The following is a 25,245-nucleotide window of genomic DNA, read 5'->3' as shown; positions in this document are numbered from 1 at the left end:
TTTTATTTTTACTACTGTTAGGGATTTAATTAATATTTTTTTTCGATTGTGTGGGATTTTTATTTCATTTGAGTTTTAAAAATTTTCAGACGTTTTTAATTTTTAATACGGAATAGTTAGCATGAGATTTTTTTTTTTTTTTTCGTTTTTGTCAACCATTGATTTCTGATTTTTTTTTTTTTTTCATGGGTGATGCACTGGACATATATTTTTATTATTATTTCGTGTTACCGAAAAGCTCTAAATTATTGTATAGCATTTATTAGTAAGGAAATAAATGTTGATGCAAGGTGTTTGTCATGAGCTGAAGATAATCGCGTGGTGATAGCAAGGGAATAATAATAATAATAATAATGATAATAATAATAATAGATGTCAGTATACTGAGGGAGTTATAAGATTCTTTTTTAATACAATATTTCCGTATCTTGAGAACGGGCTAAATAATCGGTGTACAGAGTCTGCTGTTAAAATATCTTATTCATGTCCACATAATAAACTGTGAGTGTTTTACCTCGAATGATGATGATGATGATGATGATGATGATGATGATGTGTGTGTGTTTGTGTGTGTGTGTAATAGATAGATAGATAGATATGTGTATGTAGATATATGTGTATACACCTAATCTCGTGAACAGGCTCCCCAATCCGTGTCCAGAGTCTGCTAAATCTTCCTCTCCTTCTTCCTTACAGAGAGGCCGTGATGGCAGGGCGAGCACTGGCGCCGCTGATCCTGTTCCTGCCGCTGCTGGTGATGGCGGCGGTGGCGGCGGCTGGGGGGGAGGCAGCGGGATTGGCCATGCATCAAGATCCCGGTGAGTCATAGGAGCCGGGGATGTACTCAGGGATTGGGTTGGTTAGTGGAGGAGGAGAGAGAAGCATATTTACTCTCTCTCTCTCTCTTTCTCCTATTTCACATCCCTCTTTCTTCAAATTATATTCGTTTATTCACCTGTTTTCTCTCTATCAGCGCTAATTTACCTTCCACATTACCTTTCCTTTTATACTTAGGTTCTGGTTCTCTCAGGCTTTGGGACCCTCTTGACACCTCTTCATTAGCGATTTATTTTGCTGCCTACACCTTAATATTGTATGTGTTGCTTCTGTGCTCTTGAATATTAATAGTTTTTTTTTTTTGGCCTTATTAGAAGCACAGATGCATTAATAACACAAATAAATAAATAAATAAATAAATAAATAAAGAATAAATAAATGATACCCGAGAGAAGGGGGACAACCGCCCTCTTGGGGAATGAACTTTTTTTTTTTTTTTTTACTTATTTGCCAGTGATTTCTTTTATTCGTGACCTTCAGTCCGAAATCGGCTTAGGTACAGTCAATAGATACAACCTGAAAAGAAAATAGATATACTGTAGTTCTAGGTCATGGTTTTTAAAGGGTAGAGCAGAACAGACGAACGGACAGACAGATAGATAAAGAAATTGACGGAAAATAAGAGTTCCTTGGCTCTGTACATAACTCTTTAGACCCGTAAGAGAGAGAGAGAGAGAGAGAGAGAGAGAGGGCAAATTTAGGCCAAGTTAAAGTGAAATGATTATAGAATGAAAAGTACGTATCAGGAAGGCTCCCAAGTCCACAGGTACAGTTATAGTCATAAAAATCGCTTCACTTTAATGACGAACACTTATGAAACTCGTACATATTATTCTGATACATTTATTAGTTTCCCTAGAGCGGTAATTTAAGGTTTCTAAAGTTATCGTTCACTCTCCCACAATTTATCGTTATCAGTTGGATCGATTTTAAGTGTCGGCAACAGTACCTGGCTTCCCCTTCTACTTTCTTCCCTACTTACCCACCCCTTTCTATCTACCTGCCTACCTACCTACTTTTCACTTCATTTCTCTTTTACCTTCGTCTCTCGGAAATACCTTGTCCGCGATACTCTCTCTCTCCCTCACACCATCTGCATATTCAACTCTTTCTCTTTTACACAGTTTCAGCAACAGCATGATTCTGCCTTTTCATCATTTTCCTCCCCATTATCTTCACTTCCCATCATCGTTTTCCTCTCTCTCATAATATTTTCACACACCCACATCATTCTGTCGTTTCATCATTTTCTTCCCTATTTTCTTCATTGTCCATTATCATTTTCCTCTGTCTTCATTTCATCATTTCCATCCCTACCTCAATTCTTTATTTTTATTTATTTTTTTTTTTCATCCCGGCCTCCTTTTATTTTCATAATTTTCACGTCTCCCTTCCTTTATTTGTCATCTTACCCCTCCCCTTCTTTATTATTCATCTTCTTCCTCTCGTTTATTTTTCACCTTCTTCTCACCTTTATTTTTCATTCCTCCTCCCCTCCTGTATTTTTCATCTTCATCCTTCCTCCCTTTATTTTTCATCTTGCTCCTTTATTTTTCATCTTCCTCCTCTCCTTTATTTTTCATCTTCCTCCTTTATTTTTCATCTTCCTCCTCTCCTTTATTTTTCATCTTCCTTCTGTCCCCTGTTTTTCATCCTCCTTCTCCCTCTCTTCATTATTTATCACCCCCTCTCCCCTTCCCTCCCTTCATTATTTAATCTCCTCCTCCTCCTCCTCCTCCTCCTCCTTCTCCTCCCTTCATCATTTCTCTACCTCCTAATTCTCTTTGCCCATACATAACAAGCATACAGCAAAAAGATAACGTCCACGGCATCAAGCAGACGAGAATAAGAGATGAGAATGTGAGATAAGTGTTGGACTAGTTTTGCTCACCTTTTGTAGCTGGGCAATGGAAGACTTGACCTTTGACCCTTGGGTAATTTGAAGCGAGATTTGTGGATGTTTTGACCTGTGAGGAGGAGACTAGAATGTCGAAGGTTTGAGAGTGAGTGTGGGTTAAAGGTGATGATGATGATGATGATGATGATGATGATGATGATGGTGATGGTGATGATGATGGTGGTGGTGATGATGGTGGTGGTGGTGATGGTACATTTTCTCCCCTCGTCCTATTCGTGCCCAACTCTTGCAAGAAAAAAAAGAGTAGATGATAATGATGATGATGATGATACTCTTAATGATGTAGTCTAATGATGCGTCTCGGGTAACCTCTCCTCATTCAGGGTTTTGCCTCCTTATAACACACACACACACACACACACACACACACACACACACACACACACACACACACACACACACACACACACACACACACACACACACTCTCTCTCTCTCCCTCTCTCTCTCTCTCTCTCTCTCTCTCTCTCTCTCTCTCTCTCTCTCACTGGCTTTAGAGATATGTTAATACTAAGGTAGGCTTTCAGAGCAAGATTATTAGCCAAGGGGAGATGGAATGTAGGTGGAGAGAGGGTGAAGGCAGTGACTGATAGTGATGATGATGATGATCGTGGTGGTGGCCGTGGTGATGATGGTGACTGGTGGTGATGATGGTGGCTATGGTGATGATATGGGTTGGAGAAAGATAGTGATGTGGAAATGAAGCGTGTTGAGGAGTGAATAGAGGATAGGGGTGGAGGGAGACATTGAGGGATGAAGGAAGATAGTTGTGATGGATGGAAGGCGAGAAGTGGTGAGATGTGGATAGGTATTGATGGTGATGGTTGGGGCGATGCAGGAAGACGATGGTGATACGGAGAAGGATGGTGATAATTGTGATAGTGAAGACGGTGAGAGGTAGAGAGAAAAGTATAGTGATGACGTGAAGAAATGATGATAGGATGGTGAAGGATGGTGAAAGAGAGATGGAAAATTTAGGTGATAGTGAAGATCGATGTGGTAAGGGAAGGGGAAATGAAGTACTGCTGGCTAGGAAAAGCATAGAGGATTAAAGGTGTATATATAGACAGACAGATGCAATCCTGGGTGGTACAGTGCTGGTTGAAAGAATCCTTGCACTAAAGCCGCACCAATGTTCAAAACCATCAGGAGGCGAGAGGTATATCTATCGAGGCCAGAGGTATATCTATCGAGGCCCGAGGTATATCAATCATGTATAACGCTGACATAGGTGTAGGGGGGTGTCCAGAGGCTTAGCTGATATGGGTGACGGTAAGCAAGACACCCTCCCAAGCTGATAGGTGGGTGATAAAGGATTGGTTTCTTAGCCTTATCGTAAGCTAAATATTGCTCGGCTTCACACACACACACACACACACACACACACACACACACACACACACACACACACACACACACACACACACACACACACACACACACACACACACACACACACACACACACACACACACACACACACACACATACACACACACACACACACACACACACACACACACACACACACACACACACACACACACACACACACACACACACACACACACACACACACACACACACACACACACACACACACACACACACACACACACACACACACACACACACACACACAGAGTCAGCTTTTCATATGTGTAATCGGCTTTGAACCTGTGCATTAATTTACCTGGGCAGGTATTGATATGTACCTTTGGCCTTACCTGGTTGGCGATGGAGACCGAAGTATTTTGCACCACTCTCTCTCTCTCTCTCTCTCTCTCTCTCTGAAAGTTACCTAAAAACGTATCGGATTTCAAGTCTTGTCCTAAGTGCCACAGGAGGCTTCGTAACATTCGTAACACCTCTTCCGCAGCGATTTATTCTTCGTCTAACACATACGTATCACCGAGTTTGTTAATAATACAGTGAGATAGTTGGCAGAGACTGGAGAGAGGTTTTGGATACAGAGGAGAAGGAGAGATGGGAGATAGACGAGGGAAATAGGAGATGCTGTAATGTGCAGAGAGAGAGAGAGAGAGAGAGAGAGAAAGCCATCCTCGTCCTGAAAGGGTGAAAGGGACACCTGAAACTACTACTACTTCTCTTGTTCTGGGAGAGTGACAGAGCGAGACAAAGGATTTCTCTTCCCTGCACGAATCTTTGTTCCTGAATTATACATCCTTATTCAGTTACTCGAGAAAGAGTCGAGGCCAGTCTGTGATACGTTTCTCTCTCTCTCTCACTCTCTCTCTCTCTCTCTCTGTCTCGTAGTTGTAGTCGTATTGGTGGTAGTGAAGGTCCACGAAATAAGTGATACTGTGCGTGATAATTTTGACCTTTTTTCCCTTCCTTCTTCCCCCACTATTTCTTTCCCTCGTAACTTTATATTTCATATTGCCCCGTACAGACGATTTTATTCAGCTCAGGAGAGATTTTTCTTACTGGAGCGATTAATAATAACCTTCATTATCACCATTAGGATGAAAAATATACAATAAGCTAAATATAGTCTTCCTGTAGGTAGTAAGTATAAAATAGAAAATAGATCACATTTCTGGAGGGATTGAGAAAGAAAATACCGAAGGGAATGACAGAGAAAATATCCACAACCCTTTAGAGAGCCATTCAAGACTTAAGCCCAAAGGGGACTGGCGTAGGATGGCTTGAGTTGGTAAAGAATTGTACCCTTATATTGAAATTGTGTTTATTGCAGTGAGGATATGGTAGAGTTGGTCCAGCGTTTATTCTTTTCGTACCATAAGAGTACTCACTTCTGGTCAAAATTGTTATATCCTCTCAGTAAACGAAATTTCAGTGTTTGGTTCTACTACTTCCACCTGAACAACTTCAGAGGAAAGTACACCACTAGAAGCTTCCTACCTGACAGACAACGACAGCTTCCCTCCGTCGTACCCACATCCCGAGGGAGGTGAGGTGAGGTGAGGTGGGGTGGGGTGGGGTGAGGTGAGATGAGGTGAGGTGAGGTTAGGTGAGGTGGGATGAGGTGAGGTGTGAGGTGAGGTGAGGTGTGGGTGTGACGGTACATCCCGGAGGCGCAGCGCTGTAACTCTCCATTAGACCTATATTGTGAGACGGAGTGGGCCTCATTCACCTCCCTGGCTCCCTTCCAAGTCCCCCCCCCCTCACACACACACACACACACACACACACACACACACACACACACACACACACACACACACACACACACACACACACACACACACACACACACACACACACACACACACACACACACACACACACACACACACACACACACACACACACACACACACACACACACACACACACACACACACACACACACACACACACACACACACACACACACACACACACACACACACACACACACACACACACACACACACACACACACACACACACACACACACACACACACACACACACACACACACACACACACACACACACACACACACACACACACACACACACACACACACACACACACACACACACACACACACACACACACACACACACACACACACACACACACACACACACACACACACACACACACACACACACACACACACACACACACACACACACACACACACACACACACACACACACACACACACACACACACACACACACACACACACACACACACACACACACACACGTTTTCTAATAATTTACGAAGCATGTTTCCCTTCTAACCGTCCCCATTTCCCCGTGTTTCGCCTTTCCACAGTGAATTCAAATTCCAGTTCGGCCCATTCTAACTTAATTATGCCTGACGATTAAACTCAGAAGAGAGAGAGAGAGAGAGAGAGAGAGGGGGGGGGATTAAATGGGGCACAACTGAGCTCTTGTCGGCCTTCTCATTCTTGCATAATTCCTTCATCATTAATTTTTCATCCATCGTACCCATTCACGACTTTGCCGCTCACTTCTCTATTCTCCCTCCGCCTTTCCTGACACTCTCCTCCTCCCATGAAAGGTTGATCCGGCCCCGTGAGACCCCAGCTAAGACGCCCAGTAACGTCTTGAAATTCCTCCTCAAGACATCAGTTGTCACCCTCCCAATGGCAGTGTCTTGTTTCTTTAAGGTCAAGTGTTGGTTTCATCCTCTCTTGGGTACTTCTAAATCTAGGCTCCTTCTTGCTGTCTCCCAGTACCCCGCTGTGTGTTTTCTATGCGTCTGTCAGCTGTCTGTCTGTCTTATAAATAATTCATGGTCCCTCCTTTACCTCCTTGTCTGCTTGTTTTTTTCCCCATACCCTTCTCCTCTCCCTCTTCCATTTCTCCTTCGTCTCTCCCCCCTCCATTTCTCCTTTTTCTCTCCCCTCTCCATTTCTCCTTCTTTTTCTCCTCCATTTCTCCTTCTTCTCTCCCTCCTCCATTTCTCCGTCTCCTCTCCCTTCTCCAGCCCTCTTTTACCTCCACTTCTACTTGTACTTTTTCTTACAACCTTCTCCTCTCCTGAATGTTTGATCCGGTTTTAAGGTCTGTATCTCTGAAGATTAGGGAAGCTCCGTAGCACCTCTTCCTTAACGATTTAGTTTCGGTACGGAAGGTTAATATCGATTTGTATGTTATTTATGATGAGTACGGTGGTACTCAAATACTTGAATGACACAGAGGAGGACAGTAAAGTGTGATAAATAAAGTAAATCGCTTAGGAAGAGACGATAGGAAGGAGCAGTAAACAAAATAAATCAAACAGGAAGAGAAGAGGGCAGTAAGGAGTAAAAAACAAAATAAATCGCTAAGGAAGAGACGATACGAAAGAATAGTAAGCAAACTAAATCAGACAGGAAGAGAAGAAGGCAGTAAGGAGTAATAGACATAATAAATCGCATAGGAAGAGAAGAGAATAGTAAGGAGTAATAAGCAAATAAAATCGGTTAGGAACAGGTGTTAGGGTAGCTTCCTTAACCGAGGAGAATACGGGCTTTTGACGCTTCACCTTCTATTTTTTTTAACCCTCACTTAAATGCCCCTGATTACAAATTTCGGATTCGTGTTCTCCAAGTTCACATACTCCGGTGCTTTCTCTTCTCTCTTTCTCTCTCCAAGTCTGGCTGCCACTGTACCTAGGGACCTGGTTTATTCATCGTGGGTTGCGTGTCCTTGTCTGTGGGGATGTCTTCGTGGCTATCCTTGTCAGTTATGCCGAGTTTTTGTGTCCTACCCAGTTCTGTAGCCTGAGGCCAACAGTTTTGCGCGATTTTCAGGCCTCCTCTCCGATATTTCCCTTTTTATTATAAGCTTTTAATTCAGATTTTCCTTTTTGGAGTAAATTTAGATCCAGTCCAATTCTCTTCAAGCATCATTCATTAAATAGTGTAAAAAATGACTTCTTACCCTCCATTTCCTCCATGTCTCCTTTATTCTTTCACGGTATTTTTTACTAATACATTGTTTTTCTTTTCATTGTTCATCAAAAAAAAAATATATATATCCGAGTGTTTTCTTCCCTCCTTTTTCTTCCTCGCCTTCCCATCCTTCGTCCCTCTACATTAATTTTTCACCCTATTTTCTTATCCAGCCTCTTGTTCCCTTTTCCGAGACAGGCCACTTACATCCCTCCTCTCCCTCCATCTCGTCCACAACTCCTCCTCTCGTAAGTGGTTGATCCTGAGTTAAAAATCTTCAACTTCCATTATCCACTTCTCCTCCCTAATGTACCCCTTTTGTCACTGTTAAGTTTGTAAATGTGGGGAAGTACTTTTTCTGTTTATAGGGACCTTGACTGATAAAGTGATTGTTGTGAGTGGATATTTGATGTTTTGTTTTCCTTGTCAGTTACGATTATTTGAGTTTTATATTTCCTACTAGCCGTGGAGAGGGACGCCTTCATGCGGTGGTACTGATATGACTGGAAGGTTGTCTGGTCATACAAACGTCCCTCATCTCACTCCCTATCCCCCAAAAGGAGGATAGTGGACAGCAGGAGGAGGGCAACTTCAGCCTGCAGTTGACTGGGTTCACGTTTAGATGAGCCTGGGGTAACAACAAAAACAACAACAACAACAGAAACAGCAACAAAAACAACAAAATAACAACAGCAGCAACAACAACAACAACTACTACTACTACTACTACTACTACTGGTACTACTACTGCGACTACTGCTACTACTACTACTACTACTACTACTACTACTACTACTACAACCACTACTACTATTACTAGTACTACTACTACTACTACAGCCTTTCCTTTTTAACACATTCGAAACCTTTCTTTGCTACCTTTAAGATGCCAAACCATGGATTATTTTTTCCCCTTCATATTTTCATTTTCTATACATTTCATCCTTCCTTCTTCCCCTTCTTCATTCTTTCACATTAATTTTTCATTCCCTTGTTCCCATTTCCTGGAGAGGCCCCATACACCCCTCCTCCACGTCCTCTTCTTCCGCTACTCTCTTTTTTTTCCTCTCTTGCTCTCTACCTACCTCTTCATCCGCCACGTCCCTCATAAGTTGGCCGCACATTGTCCTTGGATCTCCTGGCTGCTCCATTCCAAGCTGTTTTTTTTTTTTTCGGCTTTGAATTATACTTTTTTCTCTAGAACTTGACATAAAAGTGACACCTCTTCATCTTGAATGCTGAGGCGGAACAATGATTTAACACTAGAATGTGATGCTAGTCAGGAAGAAGTGCTGTGGAAAGGATGTAGAGCCGTAGTATTGTCATCACCTGCCGCTGAGCTACGTGAAATAAGTTGCAAAAGGATGAAAATATAGGCCAAGTTAAGGTGAAAAGAATATAGATATCTTCATTTTCGTCAAGGAAACACATAAACGCAAACACACATTCGCAGACACACACAAAAACTTACGCACATACACCTACACACGGACGCAAACGTACACATGATGAGCTAGATAGGAGGTACAAATGATAACGCACACAGGCAGACACGCACATGTACACAGGCAGGTTTATAAATAGATACAAGCATATACACGCACGTGATAAAGCAACACGCACATACACATGAAGAGAGAGAGAGAGAGAGAGGGGGGAGGGAGAAAGAGAAAGAGAAACAACACAGGACTAATAACACACTCACAAGAATAATGCTCTCTCTCTCTCTCTCTCTCTCTCTCTCTCATTTTAATTTTAACTTCTTTCGGTCGTAAAATAAACAAGTTGGTGTTTTTTATGCTGTCCCGTTTTTTTCTGTGTTATAATGAGAAGAAATGGAAACTCTCTCTCTCTCTCTCTCTCTCTCTCTCTCTCTCTCTCTCTCTCTCTCTCTCTCATTTTCAGCTCGTATGGACAATTTGATTTACAGTAGATGGTATGCATAGCCTATGCACGTAATCGTATGGTATGCTCTCTCTCTCTCTCTCTCTCTCTCTCTCTCTCTCTCTCTCTCTCTCTCTCTCTCTCTCTCACACACACACACACACACACACACACACACACACACACACACACACACACACACACACACACTCTCTCTCTCTCTCTCTCTCTCTCTCTCTCTCTCTCTCTCTCTCTCTCACACACACACACACACACACACACACACACACACACACACACACACACACACCTGAGGAGAATATCATGACTACCAGCTGCAACAACACACCTGCTTTGCCCCGCTTCTCTTTTCCCGTGGGTCGACTTGCCCTCTTTTCTTGAATTTTCTTGAAATTTTCTTGGCCTGTTTTCTTTATTTCCTGCTCCCTTTCTCATATTTTTTTGTCTCGTTTTGTATACACTGTTTTGTGCCTTCTTGTGTCTTGAACTTTTATTGTTTTTATTCTCGACCAATTTTCTTTATTTCTTGCTTTTTCTTATTATGTATTTTCTTTATTTCACGTACTTTCTTTTCCACTCTTCTGTCCTTATTTTTTGTCTTTATTTCCTGTTTTTCTCCTGGTTGCCTGCCCTTGTTTCTCTGGTTTTGTCTTGATTTTTTCATGACGTGTTATCTATGTTTTCCAGCTTTTTGTATTTTTTTTTCCGTTTTCTCAGTTCCTGTATTGATTCTCTCTCTCTCTCTCTCTCTCTCTCTCTCTCTCTCTCTCTCTCTCTCTCTCTCTCTCTCTCTCTCTCTCTCTCTCTCTCTCTCTTTCTCTATAAATAAATAAATAAGTAAATAGATAAGTATATAAGTGTTTGCCTGTTGCTGTTTCCTTTCCGTTGTACTCGTGTGTGTGTGTGTGTGTGTGTGTGTGTGTGTGTGTGTGTGTGTGTGTGTGTGTGTGTGTGTGGTAAGGGGATACTGGAAGAAATTTATTGCTACGGAAATGTTGGCAGTTTTTACAGGCTGTGATCATGACCTCGGAAAAAAACGAAAAAAAAAAAAATAATCGTGTTTTTTGCAGCTTCCCTTCCAGACCCTAGTTCGCACAGACATACATGTAAACGCACGTACATAAGCGTACACATACACACAAATATATGCTACACACACGTACACGCACTCATACACATGCACGCACGAACATACTGTACACACACACACACACACACACACACACACACACACACACACACACACACACACACACACACACACACACACACACACACACACACACACACACACACACACGGGGAAAGGAAAAAGAAAAACAAACAGACAGGCAGACAGACAGGTAGATAAATTAAAAAGATAGGCCGGACATGGACCCGGTAAAACACACACACACACACACACACACACACACACACACACACACACACACACACACACACACACACACACACACACACACACACACACACACACACACACACACACATTCTCTCTCTCTCAAGTTACACACACGTACATATTTCCCCTCCATATATACGTGTGGGTATATACTTGATAGGGGGATCGTGTGCTGAAGAAAGTGTTGAGGGAAAAGAAAGGAAGTTTGTAAGGGGTATGATCATCGTCTTAGAAAAAAATAAGAAAATAGTGAGAAAATATAAGTGTCTGGTTTTATCCACAGAATTCTTTTTTTTTATAGGTCACGTTGCGGACTGACTGATTATTGATAGATATATATATAGATAGATAAACACACACACACACACACACACACACACACACACACACACACACACACACACACACACACACACACCAATTAAGCGACAGGCAGACAGACATATATTAAAAGTGACAGACGGCAAATTGGTAAGACGGGCAGACTTACAAAGAAAAAGTTGAAGAGAAAGAACATAAAGAAACCTAATAGAGGACCATAAAGAAAAAGAGCAGATTGAAAAGCAGATTGACGTGTAAATACAAACTCTCTATCTCTCTCTCTCTCTCTCTCCCCCATATCTTTCCCCCCGTTTTCTCTCGCCTATACTTACCTGGGATACTGCGTTAAATAAATAATGTATAGGGGTGTGGTAGGTCTTGTTCTTGATCACGAGAGAGAGAGAGAGAGAGAGAGAGAGAGAGAGAGAGAGAGAGAGAGAGTATAAAAGCTTTGAACAAAAGAGTTAGGGTGGAAAAGTAATTGAATCGGAGAACGAAACGCACAAACACCAAAAAGTGTGAAAGGTGAGAGAGAGAGAGAGAGAGAGAGAGAGAGAGAGAGAGAGAGAGAGAGAGAGTTAAAAAGGCAGACATCGACACAAAAACATAGTATAAGAATTAAAGACAAAACCCCCATAATTCCATTCTCTCTCTCTCTCTCTCTCTCTCTCTCTCTCTCTCTCTCTCAAATTAATCTGTTCTCTTCCCCCTCCCTTCCTCTCACTCCCAGAAAAATATAAATGGGTCGTCTTGCCCTTCTCCATTCTGGTCCATCTCGCTTAATATTGATAGGATTTTTCTTTTCACTCTCACTTCCTCTCTGTCTGTCTGTCTGTCTGTGTAATTGCCTGTCTGTCTGTCTGTCTGTGTATTTGTCAGTGTTTCTCTCTCTCTCTCTCTCTCTCTCTCTCTCTCTCTCTCTCTCTCTCTCTCTCTCTCTCGCGGCTCATTTAATCCTTCAATCACTCACTGTCAAACTCTTGTCCTTCAGCATTCCACCTTATTTAGTAATTTTATACCCTCACTCACTCACTCTCACACTCACTCAGTCGTTCACCCAAGCACTTACTCACTCACTCTCCTCCTCATTTTTCACTCACTCTCATTCACTTTCCACACTTTCGTCGGTACATTTTTTACGCCTCACTCACTCACTCACTCACTCAGTTTTTCTCTCTCTCACTCTTTTCTTTTTATCTTAACTTCATTGTCAGTTGCTCAGTGCTCAGTGCATATTATCATCTATTTGTGAATTTGTCTGTCTATCTCTTTATCTTTCTATGGGTATCTCCAGTTTCTGTAAATCTGTGTGTGTGTGTGTGTGTCTCTCTCTCTCTCTCACACACACACACACACACACACACACACACACACACACACACACACACACACACACACACACACACACACACACACACACACACACACACACACACACACACACACACACACACACACACACACACACCTTCCTTCTCTCACATTCTTTCAACCTCATTCGCTTTCTGATGTTTATTCTTAACTAACTGCCTCTTTCCTCCATTTCTCCCCCTCTCTCATTCTCTTACATTCTCCTTCAGTTCGCTTTCTTTCTCTGTTTTCTCACATGACTATTTTATGTCTCTCTCTCTCTCTCTCTCTCTCTCTCTCTCTCTGTCAGCTTATTTAATTGTCTCTTTGTCTCTTTTTTCTGTGTCAGTCTATCTGCCAGACTGTCACTCACTCACTGAATCAGTCTATTATTATCTGTCAGTCTCTCTGTCCATCAAGTGCTTTAGCTTAATAGATTTTGGTTTTAAGTAAGTGACCTTTTTCTTTCACACCTTCCTCTCTGTTTCATTCCTTTTCCTTCTCTGTGCATTTTTATTTTTTTTTCTTCCTCCTCATTCTTCCCCATATGACGCCCTCCGATTGTTATTCTTGCTTTCAATCATCTTCCCCTCCCTGCATTGCCTCCCTTCTCGCTTCTCTCATCTCCTCTTCTTCTCCTAGCGTTCCCCTTTTCATCTGTCCTTCCATTAACCTGTCTTTCTTGTTTCTCTTCTTCCCATTCTGCCTCACACTGTCTGACTCTCGTGTTTTTTTAGATTGCTTCTTCCCCATATTCTTCGCCTTCTCTCTCTTCCCATTTCTTTTCTTTTCCTTTTCCTTTTCTCTCTTTTGAACTTCTCTTGATATCTTTCTGTTTTTCAAGCACTTGTTATCTGCCTTATTTCACTGTTTCTGGTCTTCTACCCCTTTTTCCTGCAATCTTTTTCCTTTGTATTCGTCTTCCTTTCTTTCCTCCTTTTCTTCCCTGTTTTTCTTTTGTCAGTCTTTTCGGTACCAATGTCTTCTTGTTTTTTATCAGTACTTTTTCTTTTTCTTTTCATTTCGTTCTGATTTTTTATGAATGATTAGTTATCTGTCTTTCCTCTTCATTACTTCCCTTCCTTCCTCTTTCATTCCTTTACATTCTCCTCCTCTTCCATTTCTGTCTTCTACTATCTTCCATTATTGTTTATTTCTTCTCCTCTTTCTTCCCTGCCTCACTCTTTCTAACTTTAATTTTCTTTATTGCCTTTTCTCCTCTTCTCTTCCCCTTCTCTTTCATTCTCTTTCTCTTCCCCTTCCATCTGTTATGCATTGTTCAATTATTCTATGCTTTTTTTTTTTTATTCCACGTCATTCTCTCTCTCTCTCTCTCTCTCTCTCTCTCTCATTCATTCATTCTTTCATTCATTCCTTTCCCCTTTCCCTTTTTTCTTTCCTTCGTTTCTCCTGTCTTTTTCTTGTTTTTCCTTTTCCTTTTCTGTTTCAATTATTCTTCTCATTTTTTCCATCTTTTACTGGTTGCCATTTTCATCCTTTCATTTTCTACCCTTTTTCATTCATTTTCTTCCGTCTCCCTCATTTAATTTGATGTTAATCCAATCAGTCCATTTTCCTTCCATCATTCTTTATTTCTCACGCCTCCTCTTCCCTCCCTGCACTTCCTGACTGTCATTTTATTTAATTACCTCTTCCCTATATCTCTCCCTTCCCCCTCTTCCTTCTCTCTCACTTCTCCCTCTCTCCATCTGTCTCCTCCATTTCTATTTATTTCCTACATCTTGTCATCCTCTCCCTGCATCACACTCTCTGACCTCCCCTCTTCCTTAACTTAAATTCGCCTATAATTCTTCCTGTTCCTCCTTTCCCCTCTCGTGCCCTCTCTGCCATTCTAATTTTCTCTCCTCTCGTCTTTCTCATTTCCTCTTTCCTTCTCTCTTCATATGTACGCTCATCTCTTCTTCTCTTTTCACATCTACGATCGTTTCTTCTTCTCTCTTCACCTCTCTTTTCCTTTCTTCTTCTCTCTTCACCTCTCTTTTCCTTTCTTCTTCTCTCTTCACCTCTCCTTTCCTCTCGTCTCTCCTCACATTTACAATCATCTCTTCCCTCTTTCATCTTTCCTTCTTGTCTTCTCCTCTCTCGTCTTCTGCTCCCATTCCTTTTCTCTTTTATTTCTCCTTCTGTCTATTTCTTTTCTGTCAGTCCCTTCCATTCCTCACTGCTCTGTCCAAGTATGTCTCTTCTCTTCCTCTTTCCTCTATTTTTCACTCCTCCTCAGTTTCCTCTCTCCCTTTTTGTCCCATTTTTTTTACTTGTCATCCTTTTCTCTTTCCAAGTAAGTTCTTCCTCCAATTCCCTCTATTCCTTTCCTTTAACCTTCACTTCTTATTGCCTTTCATCTATCCCCTCCCCCTCCCTTCCTTATTAATTCTTACACCAATTATTCCTCTCCCATTCCTTTCCATACCTCGTCAGTTCTCCTAAACTTGTCTGTTCCCTTCCTTTATCCACCATTTCTTATTTGTCTCATTAATTTTCGTTCACGTTCAGTTTTCCTTCCTGTCTGCTCATTCCTCTTCAGTTATCCCTCGACGTCTTTGTCTTTCCCTCCTTTATCTTCCATTTCTCCCTCCTTCCCTTTCCATTCCTTCTCAGATCTACGTCTAAATCTCTCATTTCTTTTTCCTTCCATTCTCCTTGCGTTCTCCTTTCAAATCTCTCGTCTTTTCCTCATCTTCCAACCAACTCTGCTTGAAAATTCCTCTATCCCTTTCCTTCATCCCACACTTCTTATTCCTCCTCATCACAGTTTTTAATGCCTTTCCATTCCTTTCCATCTCTCCTTCGAAATCCCTCTTCCATCCAAAACCCTCTCTTTCCCTTCCTTCATCCCACGCTTGTTATTCCTTCTCATCACACTTCTCAATCCCTTTCCATCTCTTCCTTCCAAATCCCTCTCCTCCTGCCAAATCCCTCTCTTCCCTTCCTTCATCCCACTCATCTTAGTCCCCTCGTCCGTGGCACCTCACTCCTGACGGTGCTTGTGATACACGACGCATTTATCACCATTAAGGACGATACGGACAAAGGGATTCCACGTCAAGGCTTTGGGCATTGACGGGGACGGCATGAAGGATTTGGGAGGCAAGGAGCATCGAAGTTGGGGAGAGGGGCGTGGTATACGGGGCATTTAGGATGGGCTGTGGGCATTGAGGAGAGGGGTATTGATGTAGGGGAGAGGGGCATGGGGTATGGGGCATTTAAGTTGCGTTTTGGGCATTGAGGAGGAGGGCATGGTGGATGTAGGAGACAGAGGGCATTGAAGTAAGGGGGAAAGGAATGGTATTTGGGGTATACATACATACATATGTACGTACATTACATACATACATACATAGCGGTACATACATACATTCATACATACATACGCACAGACATTATACATACATGAAGAGTACATATTCCCTTACAGATGGTTATACTCACATCAGGGGACACCTCACCAGTGAATACAAGATCAGACTAAGAAGGGCGTCGTGATACTGAAGGGGTTGATTTAGCGAGGAGGGGGAAGGGACGCTGGTCTGAACACACTTGTAAAACAGAATGATCATTGGGATAAGCAGAGGCGGGGAGACGTGAGGGGAGACTTAGAAATATTAGCCTTAGAAATATCAGCCTTATTCACTTGGACAAGGGGTTGCTGGAGAGGAACGCCTTCACACGCTGGCACTGGTATGAACGGGCGGTGGAGCTGCCAGGGTATACAAACGTGCCATAATCTCCTTCGTGTCCCCCATCCTCAGTCTGCAGTCCACTGGGTTCATATTCAGATGATCCTGTAGTTGCATTTACCACAACTTCTGGTAGAATGTATGTCTAGCAGTTTTTTCTTCTTTTTTTTCATACTAGAGATATTAGATTCATTATTCTAACTTCATTTAGACGATTTTTTTCTCCTTTGGCAATACGTCTGGAATGGAAGGGCTTGATATGGACTGTTTTTAACCCCTCTAAATAATAAAAGTCTATCGTTAGGGAAATAAAATCATCCGGGGAGGTAAAAATGTAATCTTACTTCCTCCTCCACGAATTACTTTGCATGTTCTACGTTGACGAGGAAAAGAAGGAGAGTGAAGGGGAGAGAAGGAAACAGGAAGGAAAGGAGAAGGAAGTTAAAGGTTGGAAGGGAGAGGAAAGGAAGAAGAGAATGACTGTGGAGGGGTGAGGGTAATGCAAGTAGAGTGAAGAAATCAGGAAGAGAGAGAGAGAGAGAGAGAGAGAGAGAGAGAGAGAGAGGGAGGGAGAGATAGGGGATCGGTGAATACAAGCAATACATTAACCTTCCTCGATTAGCGTCGATGCAATACCTGGTGCTGGATTTGCATGAGAAAGGGGTGAGAGAGAGAGAGAGAGAGCGAGAGAGAGAGAGAGAGAGAGAGAGAGAGAGAGAGAGAGAGAGAGAGAGAGAGTCGGAAAGTCGGATTTAGTCAGTCATATTTGGTAAAAAAAAAAAAGGGGAGAGTCAGAGAGTAAAAGTCAGAGCCAATCAGAAACAGAAAAAGGACCCGATATAGAGTGATAGGTACGGGATTCGGAGTCAGCGAGTCAAAGTCGGAGTCAGAAGCAGGAAGAGAAACAGAAACCCGATGCAGACAGAGATTAGAGTATAAAAGCACCCCTCTCAGTTATACGCAGAGTCAGTCAGTGTCGGAATCAGGGAGTTAGAGTCAGCTTCAGAGTCAGAATTGGTCAGGAACAGGAACAGGAACCCGATGAGACAGGGAGAGCGACAGGGAAAGCAGAATATAAAAACCTCGCCTGTGATGGAAGGCGAAACACGAGTGACAGTGACAGTGGATTAGCTCCGAGAAGAACGGTGTTGTGTGTGTGGGGTTGGGGTGGGTGTAGGGTGCAAAATACATGAGGCAGGGCGGCGTGGAGTTTCCTGGAGGAGAGGAGGAAAGGGGATGAACAGAGGAATGGAAAGGGGAGAGTGGGGTGGACAGGGGGTGGAGGGGGGAGAAGAGAGTGAGAAGGGGAGAAAAAAAGGGGAGGAAAAAAAGGGGAGAGTAAGAGAGGAACTGTAAGAACGAGAGAAAGGGAAGAGGGGAGGGATAGGGGGAGAATGAGAGAGAGAGAGAGAGAGAGAGAGGGGGAGAGTGATAGAGAGGGAGAGTGAGAAAGGGAGGGGGAATGAGAGTGGGCTGGGAAAAGGAGAGAAAGTAGGGTGAGAGTGAATGAAAAAGAGGAGAGATGAAAGGAGAGTGAGAGAGGGGAGAAGAGTGTAAAAGAGGCTAAGGGAAAGAGGAAGAGAAGGAGGGGGAGAGTGAGTGAGGGAGAGGAAGGGAGGGGAGGAGAGTGAGAGAGGGAGGGTGAGAGTGAGTGAAGGAGAGGAAGGGAGAGGGAGGGAGAGAGAGAGCGACAGCACAAAGACGGAAATGCTGGCAGGGAAAGGAAATTTTAATGTCTGATTTTACGTCCCTCCTCCTTCCTCCATTTTAACCTGTCCTCCCCTTCTTCTTTATAATCTTTCCTCCTCCCCTCCTCTGTTCTTCCCTTACTCTCTTATTTCCTTCCTCTTTCTCCCTCCTCATCTCGTCTACCCCTTTCTCCTCTTTCCCTTTCCTTTTCTTCTTTCATTCTTCCCCCTTCCTCCATTTTTACTCGCCTTCCTCTTCTTTATAATCTTCTTTCCATATTTCTTGCTTTCGTCTTCATTTTCTCTCCTCCTCCTCTTCCCGTCTCTCATTTTCTCTCCTTTCCCCTCCCTTTCCTTCTTTCCTTCCCTTTCCCCCTCGGCTCCTTTCTCCTCTTCTCCCTTTTCCCTCTCATCGCGTCTCTCTCTCTTTTCTCTCCCTTTCGTCCTTCTCACGTTCATCCTCCTCTCCCTCCTTCCTCCATTCTCCTTCTTTCAACTCCTTCCCTTCTAGTCTTCCCCCTCTTCTCCCTCTTTCACTTTCCCTCCCATCCCTTTCCTCCCCTTCCCCATTCTCCTCCCTGTCTGTCTTTCCTCCCTTTTCTTCCACACTCGTCCTTCCCTCTTTCTTCCACACTCCTCCTTCCCTCTGGCTCGTTCCTCCTCTCTCTCCCTTCCCTTCCCTTCCCCACCACCACCTTTCTAAAATATTGCAACGGAAGGAAAGGAAAATTTTAATGTATAATGTTATGTCCCTTCCTATTCGTACCTCTCCTTTCCTCGCTTCTTCTCTCCTCTCCTTTCTCCTCCCCTCGCTTTTCTCCTTTCCTCTCCTCACTTCTCTCCTCTTTCCTCTCCTCTCCTCTTTCAATCCCCATCTTTCCTTCTTTTCTTGATCTCTCGCCTTCCTCTCTCTTCCCTCCCTCTCCTTCCTTTTCCCCGCCCCTGCATTCCCTTCCCTTTTCCCGTTCCTCTTCCCTTTCTCCCTCCCTTTTCCCCTTCCCCTTTCCCTCCTCATTCCTGTCTCTTGGAGTGTGGTTGATGATATAGAAGGTCTCTCTCTCTCTCTCTCTCTCTCTCTCTCTCTCTCTCTCTCTCTCTCTCTCTCTCTCTCTCTCTGCTGTCACCTTTATCGACAACAACCAGTCATTCTCTCCCTCCTCATATTAGCTTTTTTCAAGGCAAAGTAAATGTGTCTGTCGGTAATGAGAATATGCTTAAAAAAACGTCCCCCACATGCTGGGTAAAGTAATATTCTCTATCTGTCTGTTTATCTGTTTATTGATCTGTCTATGTATCTATCTGTATATCTGTTTTATCTATTTATTGATGTGTTTGTATCTCACTGTATTTCCATCTGTCTGTCTGCCTATCTGTCTGTTTATTTCTCTGTATGTCTTTCTGCATTACATTCGTGTCAGTCTGTGTCTGTCTACGTACATACCTATTTGCATACATACGTTTCTATCAATCTATCCGTCTGTCTGTCAGTATACCTACCAATTTGCCTACCCATCCATCCTCATCCGCCTACCAACCTATCTGCCTACCCATCCACCTACCTGTCTATCTGCCTACCCATCCGCCTACCTACCTATCTACCTATCCATCCACCTGTCTCTCTCTTTTTACGTCACCACACCTATTTCCATCAATCAGTCTCGCCCACTCTCCACCTCTGATGTTAATTACATCAAAAACTCTTCGGACAATGCCACCCATGTTTAACTTACTCCACCCAATGATTTATTGATACGGTGCTATGTGTCAGTGGGTTTCAGTGTTATCGTTTTTCCTTTTCTTTTTTGACGTAATAACCTTCTTTCTCTTTCAAAGATTAATATATTCTTCATTCCAGCTGATGGTTCTAATCGAGTTCGGAATTACCTGTTGTAGTGAAAGAGTAATTATATTTAAAATGAAATTAACTCGCTGGAAAGCTGGTAGTTAAGATTCTGTTTTCCAGCTCTTCATCTCTCTCTCTCTCTCTCTCTCCCTCTCCCGCAAAATTGATGAAGTTGTAAATACTGCATTGAACACGACCAGGCTTTCACACAACCTTTGTGGCGCGCACGCACGCACGCACGCACGCACACACACACACACACACACACACACACACACACACACACACACAATGTACGGTTAAGGAGACTGTGTGTAGTGATTGATTTGTTAAGTGTATGTGTGTGTGTGTGTGTGTGTGTGTGTGTGTGTGTGTGTGTGTGTGTGATGAAAGAGGAAGGTGTGGTGAGAGGATATGGAGTGAGAAATATTGTGATTGTGGTGGACTGTGTACGTGGTGATAGGCAAGCAAAATGTGGTGCATGGTGGAGTGGTGATTGTGTGGTATCCAGGGATATGTGGTTTATGTGTGTGTGTGTGTGTGTGTGTGTGTGGAGAGAGGAGTGGTGACATGACAAGAGTGCCTGTAACACAACACTCAGAAATGCCTTTTACTCTCTCTCTCTCTCTCTCTCTCTCTCTCTCTCTCTCTCTCTCTCTCTCTCTCTCTCATAAATACATGGGTAATGACATACTCCCCGTCCTCTACGAGATTTACATCCCATTCATATCGCGAGCAAAGAACAAATGTGATTTATGTACAGTAGATTATTATTATTATTATTATTAATATTGTTGTTGTCATTATTATTATTAGTATTATTTTATTATTATTATTATTATTATTATTATTATTATTATTATTATTACCGTATTATTATTTTTACCCGTCAATATGTAGGACTTTCTGTTGAGATGATAATGGTGATGGTGATGATGATGATGATGATGATGATGATGATGTCCTTTTCCTTATTTTCCGATACCATCACAAGTATTCATTGAGCTTAGTGCACACTTCTTGGAGAGAGAGATAGAGGGGGAGAGAGAGAGAGAATTAAATTAGCAAAGAAAACAGCCATCCTCGTCACTCCCAACACTACATCCATCCCTACATCCACAACACTACACCCACCTCACCGACAACACTACACCCGCCCACAACACTACACCCACCCCACCCACAACACCCACCCTACCCACTGCACCCATCCATAATTCAAGGACCCACAAGTATACGGGTGTGTAATGACGTATACACCCATAAATACGGGCCTAATGACATATTCCACGTACCTGCCTCTGTGTGGGAGACGTGGGACCCCATTCACTGAGCTGCCTGGAGAGAAGCGTGATTTATGCCTCTCTCTCTCTCTCTCTCTCTCTCTCTCTCTCTCTCTCAAAAAAAAAAAAAAAAAAAAAAAATACAGAATTGACTTTACAGCGATACATTTTCCAACCATCAAGCTACAAAGCGGATGCCATAAGCTGAATATAAACATCAGTGTTGAAATATTAAGTAAACATTGCCTGTCTAAATATTTAACTATCGAACAGCCGCCGTCAAAAGCACTGTCGTCTATCTTCTCTGTCTCTCTCTCTCCATGGATTTCGAAAAGGTGTGGGTAATGCGAAGTGGTCGGTTCTGTTTATTATTAGTATTGTTATTATTATTATTATTATTATTATTATTATTATTATTTGCCTAGGATCAATGTCATCAGTATCGTAAGCTGTAGATTACTTTTTTTTTTCCTTTTTAATAGTTCGTTGAGAAGAGAGGCAGGATAGGCTACAGAACTTTTGATATCGACTGTACACTATTGAAGAGTGGACGAATGAGTGACATTAATTTAGAGTGAAAAATTATTGTTGCCGTAGAGGGACGTAAAGAGTACGTGTTTAAAGGAAGGAAGTAGTAGAGAAGAAGTCCAGAAGCTGATAGTGTAAGAAAACTAACCCAATTTACTCCAAGATGGTATGGCTATAATGAGAAAATGAAGATTGAAAGTCCGAGTAAGGGAGAGACACTGTGATGGTTGAGGGAAGGAGGAGGGGGAGACCGAGACCAAAGTTAGAAGGTAAGGTAAGAGTGTATGTAAGGGAGGGTCTTGTGGGGGTCGTTACTGTGTAGGGACAGAAGTTCCTTGAGGCACTTACTGTATATTGAGGGCAATCCTAACACATGATTGAGAGAGAGAGAAAGATTTATGGATTAGTCATTCATTCGGGGTCTCTCTTCAGGGAGGTGTGTAGATCCCTAAAGAGAGAACGAGAATTACGAAAAACAAGAAAATCTACAGAACAGAAACGAATGAAAACGATAATAAACCACAAACAGCATCATTCTCCTCTCTCTCTCTCTCTCTCTCTCTCTCTCTCAGTTTGCGAATCAGTGCTGGGCGGTGGGGACGACGGATGGATGACAATTTCAGTGCCTAGACAGCAGAAAAAAAAAGTGAAAATGCATCAATAAATAAAATCACCATTTTTTTTCCCCCCCACAGGTTACGACTCAGTGCTGGGCGGTGGGGACGGCGGCTGGGTGACCGTTTCGGCGCCCAGACAACAGCAGCAGCAGCAGCAGCAGAAGGGTCGCATCTCCATGGCCCTGCCCTCCACCACGGCGCAGCGGAGACACAGCGGCCTCCACCAGCTGCCAGCGTCCTCCGACAAGAACAACACCATCGCCAACATCACGGGCCAGCTGGGGGGGTCCGCCTTCCTCCCCTGCACCACGCATCATTCTATGGAAAGACAGGTTAGTGGAGAGTTTTTTTTTTTTTCTATTTTTTTCATTTTTCCTCCCTGCTCCTCCTCCTCCTCTTTCAGCCTCCTCCTCCTCCTCCTCCTCCTCCACACATCATTCTATGGGGAGACAAGTAAGTGCAGTGAAGTAACTTTTTTTTTTTTTTTTTTTTTTTTTATAGGAAGTAAGTTCTGTTTTCTCATGTCCCGTCATGTATGTGGCCGGGGCATATAGTGCTGGTCATGTCCGTCCTTCCGTCTTGCCGTCCGTCCGTCCCGTTTTGCGTTTAGCTCATTTCCGAAGAAACTGTGAAAGATACCTTCATTAAACTTCATACACAGATACATATTGGTGAGAGAATTTCATCCATGCCTTGATGACCTTGACCTTCCGTATGACCTTGACCTCACATTTCTTGAGTTTGCGTTTACCTCATTTTCCCAAACAGTATAAAGGATGCCTTCATATAACTGCATACACAGATGCGTCTTGGCAGGAGCAACTTAACTGTGCCAAATTTTGATGACCTTGACCTTCACTTTGATCCACGGCGGGGCATTCATGTCTTGTGGACGTATTTCTAGTTCTTGTAATTTTCTTCCCCATCAGGGTGTTATTTGTGCTCGTCTTGTTGTAGGGTCTTCTGGTTTCCCATTATCCTCTTTTCTGTTCCCTTTTTCTTCTTCATCGTCGTGATCATCGTCGCCGTCGTCGTCTTCGTCGTCGCTCTCCTCCTCCTCCTCCTCCTCCTCTTTTTCATCATCAACATTATTTTCTTCATCACCAGCTCCATTCCTCATCCTCCTTCTCGTCCTTCATCAGCATTTTTCTCCTCCTCATCACTACCGTCACCACACCCTCTCCCCCGCATATAAGAACAGTACAAAGACTAATATCACGGAACATTTGGGGGAGTCAGCGTGTTTCCTTAATATGTAGCCTGCCACGTATCATTCTGTGCAGTGATATGTTGGCGAGTTGACTTATGCTCTCTCTCTCTCTCTCTCTCTCTCTCTCTCTCTCTCTCTCTCTCTCTCTCTCATGCTTTCTATTTTTTTTTTCTTTGTTTTTCGGTTTTTGTTTTAAGGTGTAGTGTTATATATATTTTTTTAATTTTTGCTTTAGCGCGATATTGTTCCCCGTTTTTTCCTTGTCTGCTGTTGTCTTCTTTTTTCATTTCAGCATTATATTTTTTTTTTTTTTCATTATTTTCTTCTCTTTCGGTGTCTTTTCTATCTTTTCTTTTGGATGATACAGTAGTTTCTTCATTTTTTTCCTTCGTCTTTTCTTTTCAGCATGTTAGTGTTGTTTTCTTTGCTTCATGCTTTTCATTTTATTTTTCTGCTTTCTTCTTTTCGGCATGGTAGTGTTGCTTTCTCTTTTTTCATGCTTTTCTTCTCTTTCATTCTCTTCTCTTTCCTCATTCTTGTCTGCGTCATGTTTTCTCCTTTTATCCTCATCAATTTCCTCCAATTCTTTTCACTGGTTTTAGACTTTGATGATTTATTTTTTGCACTTATTTTTCGCCCTTTTCGTGCTTCATATTCCCGTCTTTTTCCTTCATTCCATCACCTTCAATTTCCCATTTTTCTTCCTTTTCCCCATATTCTTCTTTTTCCTTTCCATTTTTTTCTTTCCCTATTTTCTCATCCTCTTCCTCATTCTCTTTACGTCAGTTTCGTCTTCTTCCTTTTCCTGGGATTCGCTTTCTTCCTCCTTCCTTTTTCTTCTCATTTTGTGTTTCCCTGCTCCCCATTTTTCTCTCAGCTTCGTCTTCTTTCTCCAATTCTTCGTCATTATCAAGCTTTCTTACGCATTTTCCTAAGATCTCCGTCTCTCCTCGGCAAAGAGAAATACGGCAGCTCATATTACATCGCCGGAGCTAATATTACGAACGAAATAATGTGGTACGTTTGTCAGTAATGTGGTACAATGGCTGATATTACGGTACAGTACGTTTTGCTATGGTACGATGGTTATTGGTGTTTTGCTTGTGTTTTTGTTGTATATTATTCTCTCTCTCTCTCTCTCTCTCTCTCTCTCTCTCTCTCTCTCTCTCTCTCTGCAGAGTTATTTACTTCTTTCTTTGCCACTTCCTCGATATACTTAAATCTCATTTTGCTCGTCGTCGTCGTCGTCGTCGTCGTCCTC

The 25,245-nt window shown here is 42.6% G+C and overlaps 1 protein-coding gene across 1 annotated transcript in view; it reads left to right on the top strand.

Moving 5' to 3' along the window:
- Nucleotides 1-706: 706 nt before the first annotated feature.
- LOC145413775 (zwei Ig domain protein zig-8-like) overlaps nt 707-25,245 on the top strand; it is a 93,200-nt gene continuing 68,661 nt past the window's right edge. Inside the window, exons 1-2 of the mRNA XM_080283430.1 lie at nt 707-818; nt 22,853-23,106. Of these exons, the coding sequence (XP_080139556.1) occupies nt 707-818; nt 22,853-23,106 (366 nt within the window). The remainder of the gene's footprint in view (nt 819-22,852; nt 23,107-25,245) is intronic.

The sequence above is a fragment of the Coenobita brevimanus genome, chromosome 97 (assembly GCF_032717465.1).
Source record: "Coenobita brevimanus isolate Jiangsu-jjx chromosome 97, ASM3271746v2, whole genome shotgun sequence".
Lineage (NCBI taxonomy): Eukaryota > Metazoa > Arthropoda > Malacostraca > Decapoda > Coenobitidae > Coenobita > Coenobita brevimanus.
The sequence above is the reverse complement of the archived record's forward strand: the minus strand, read 5'-3'. Positions and strand labels throughout refer to the sequence as shown.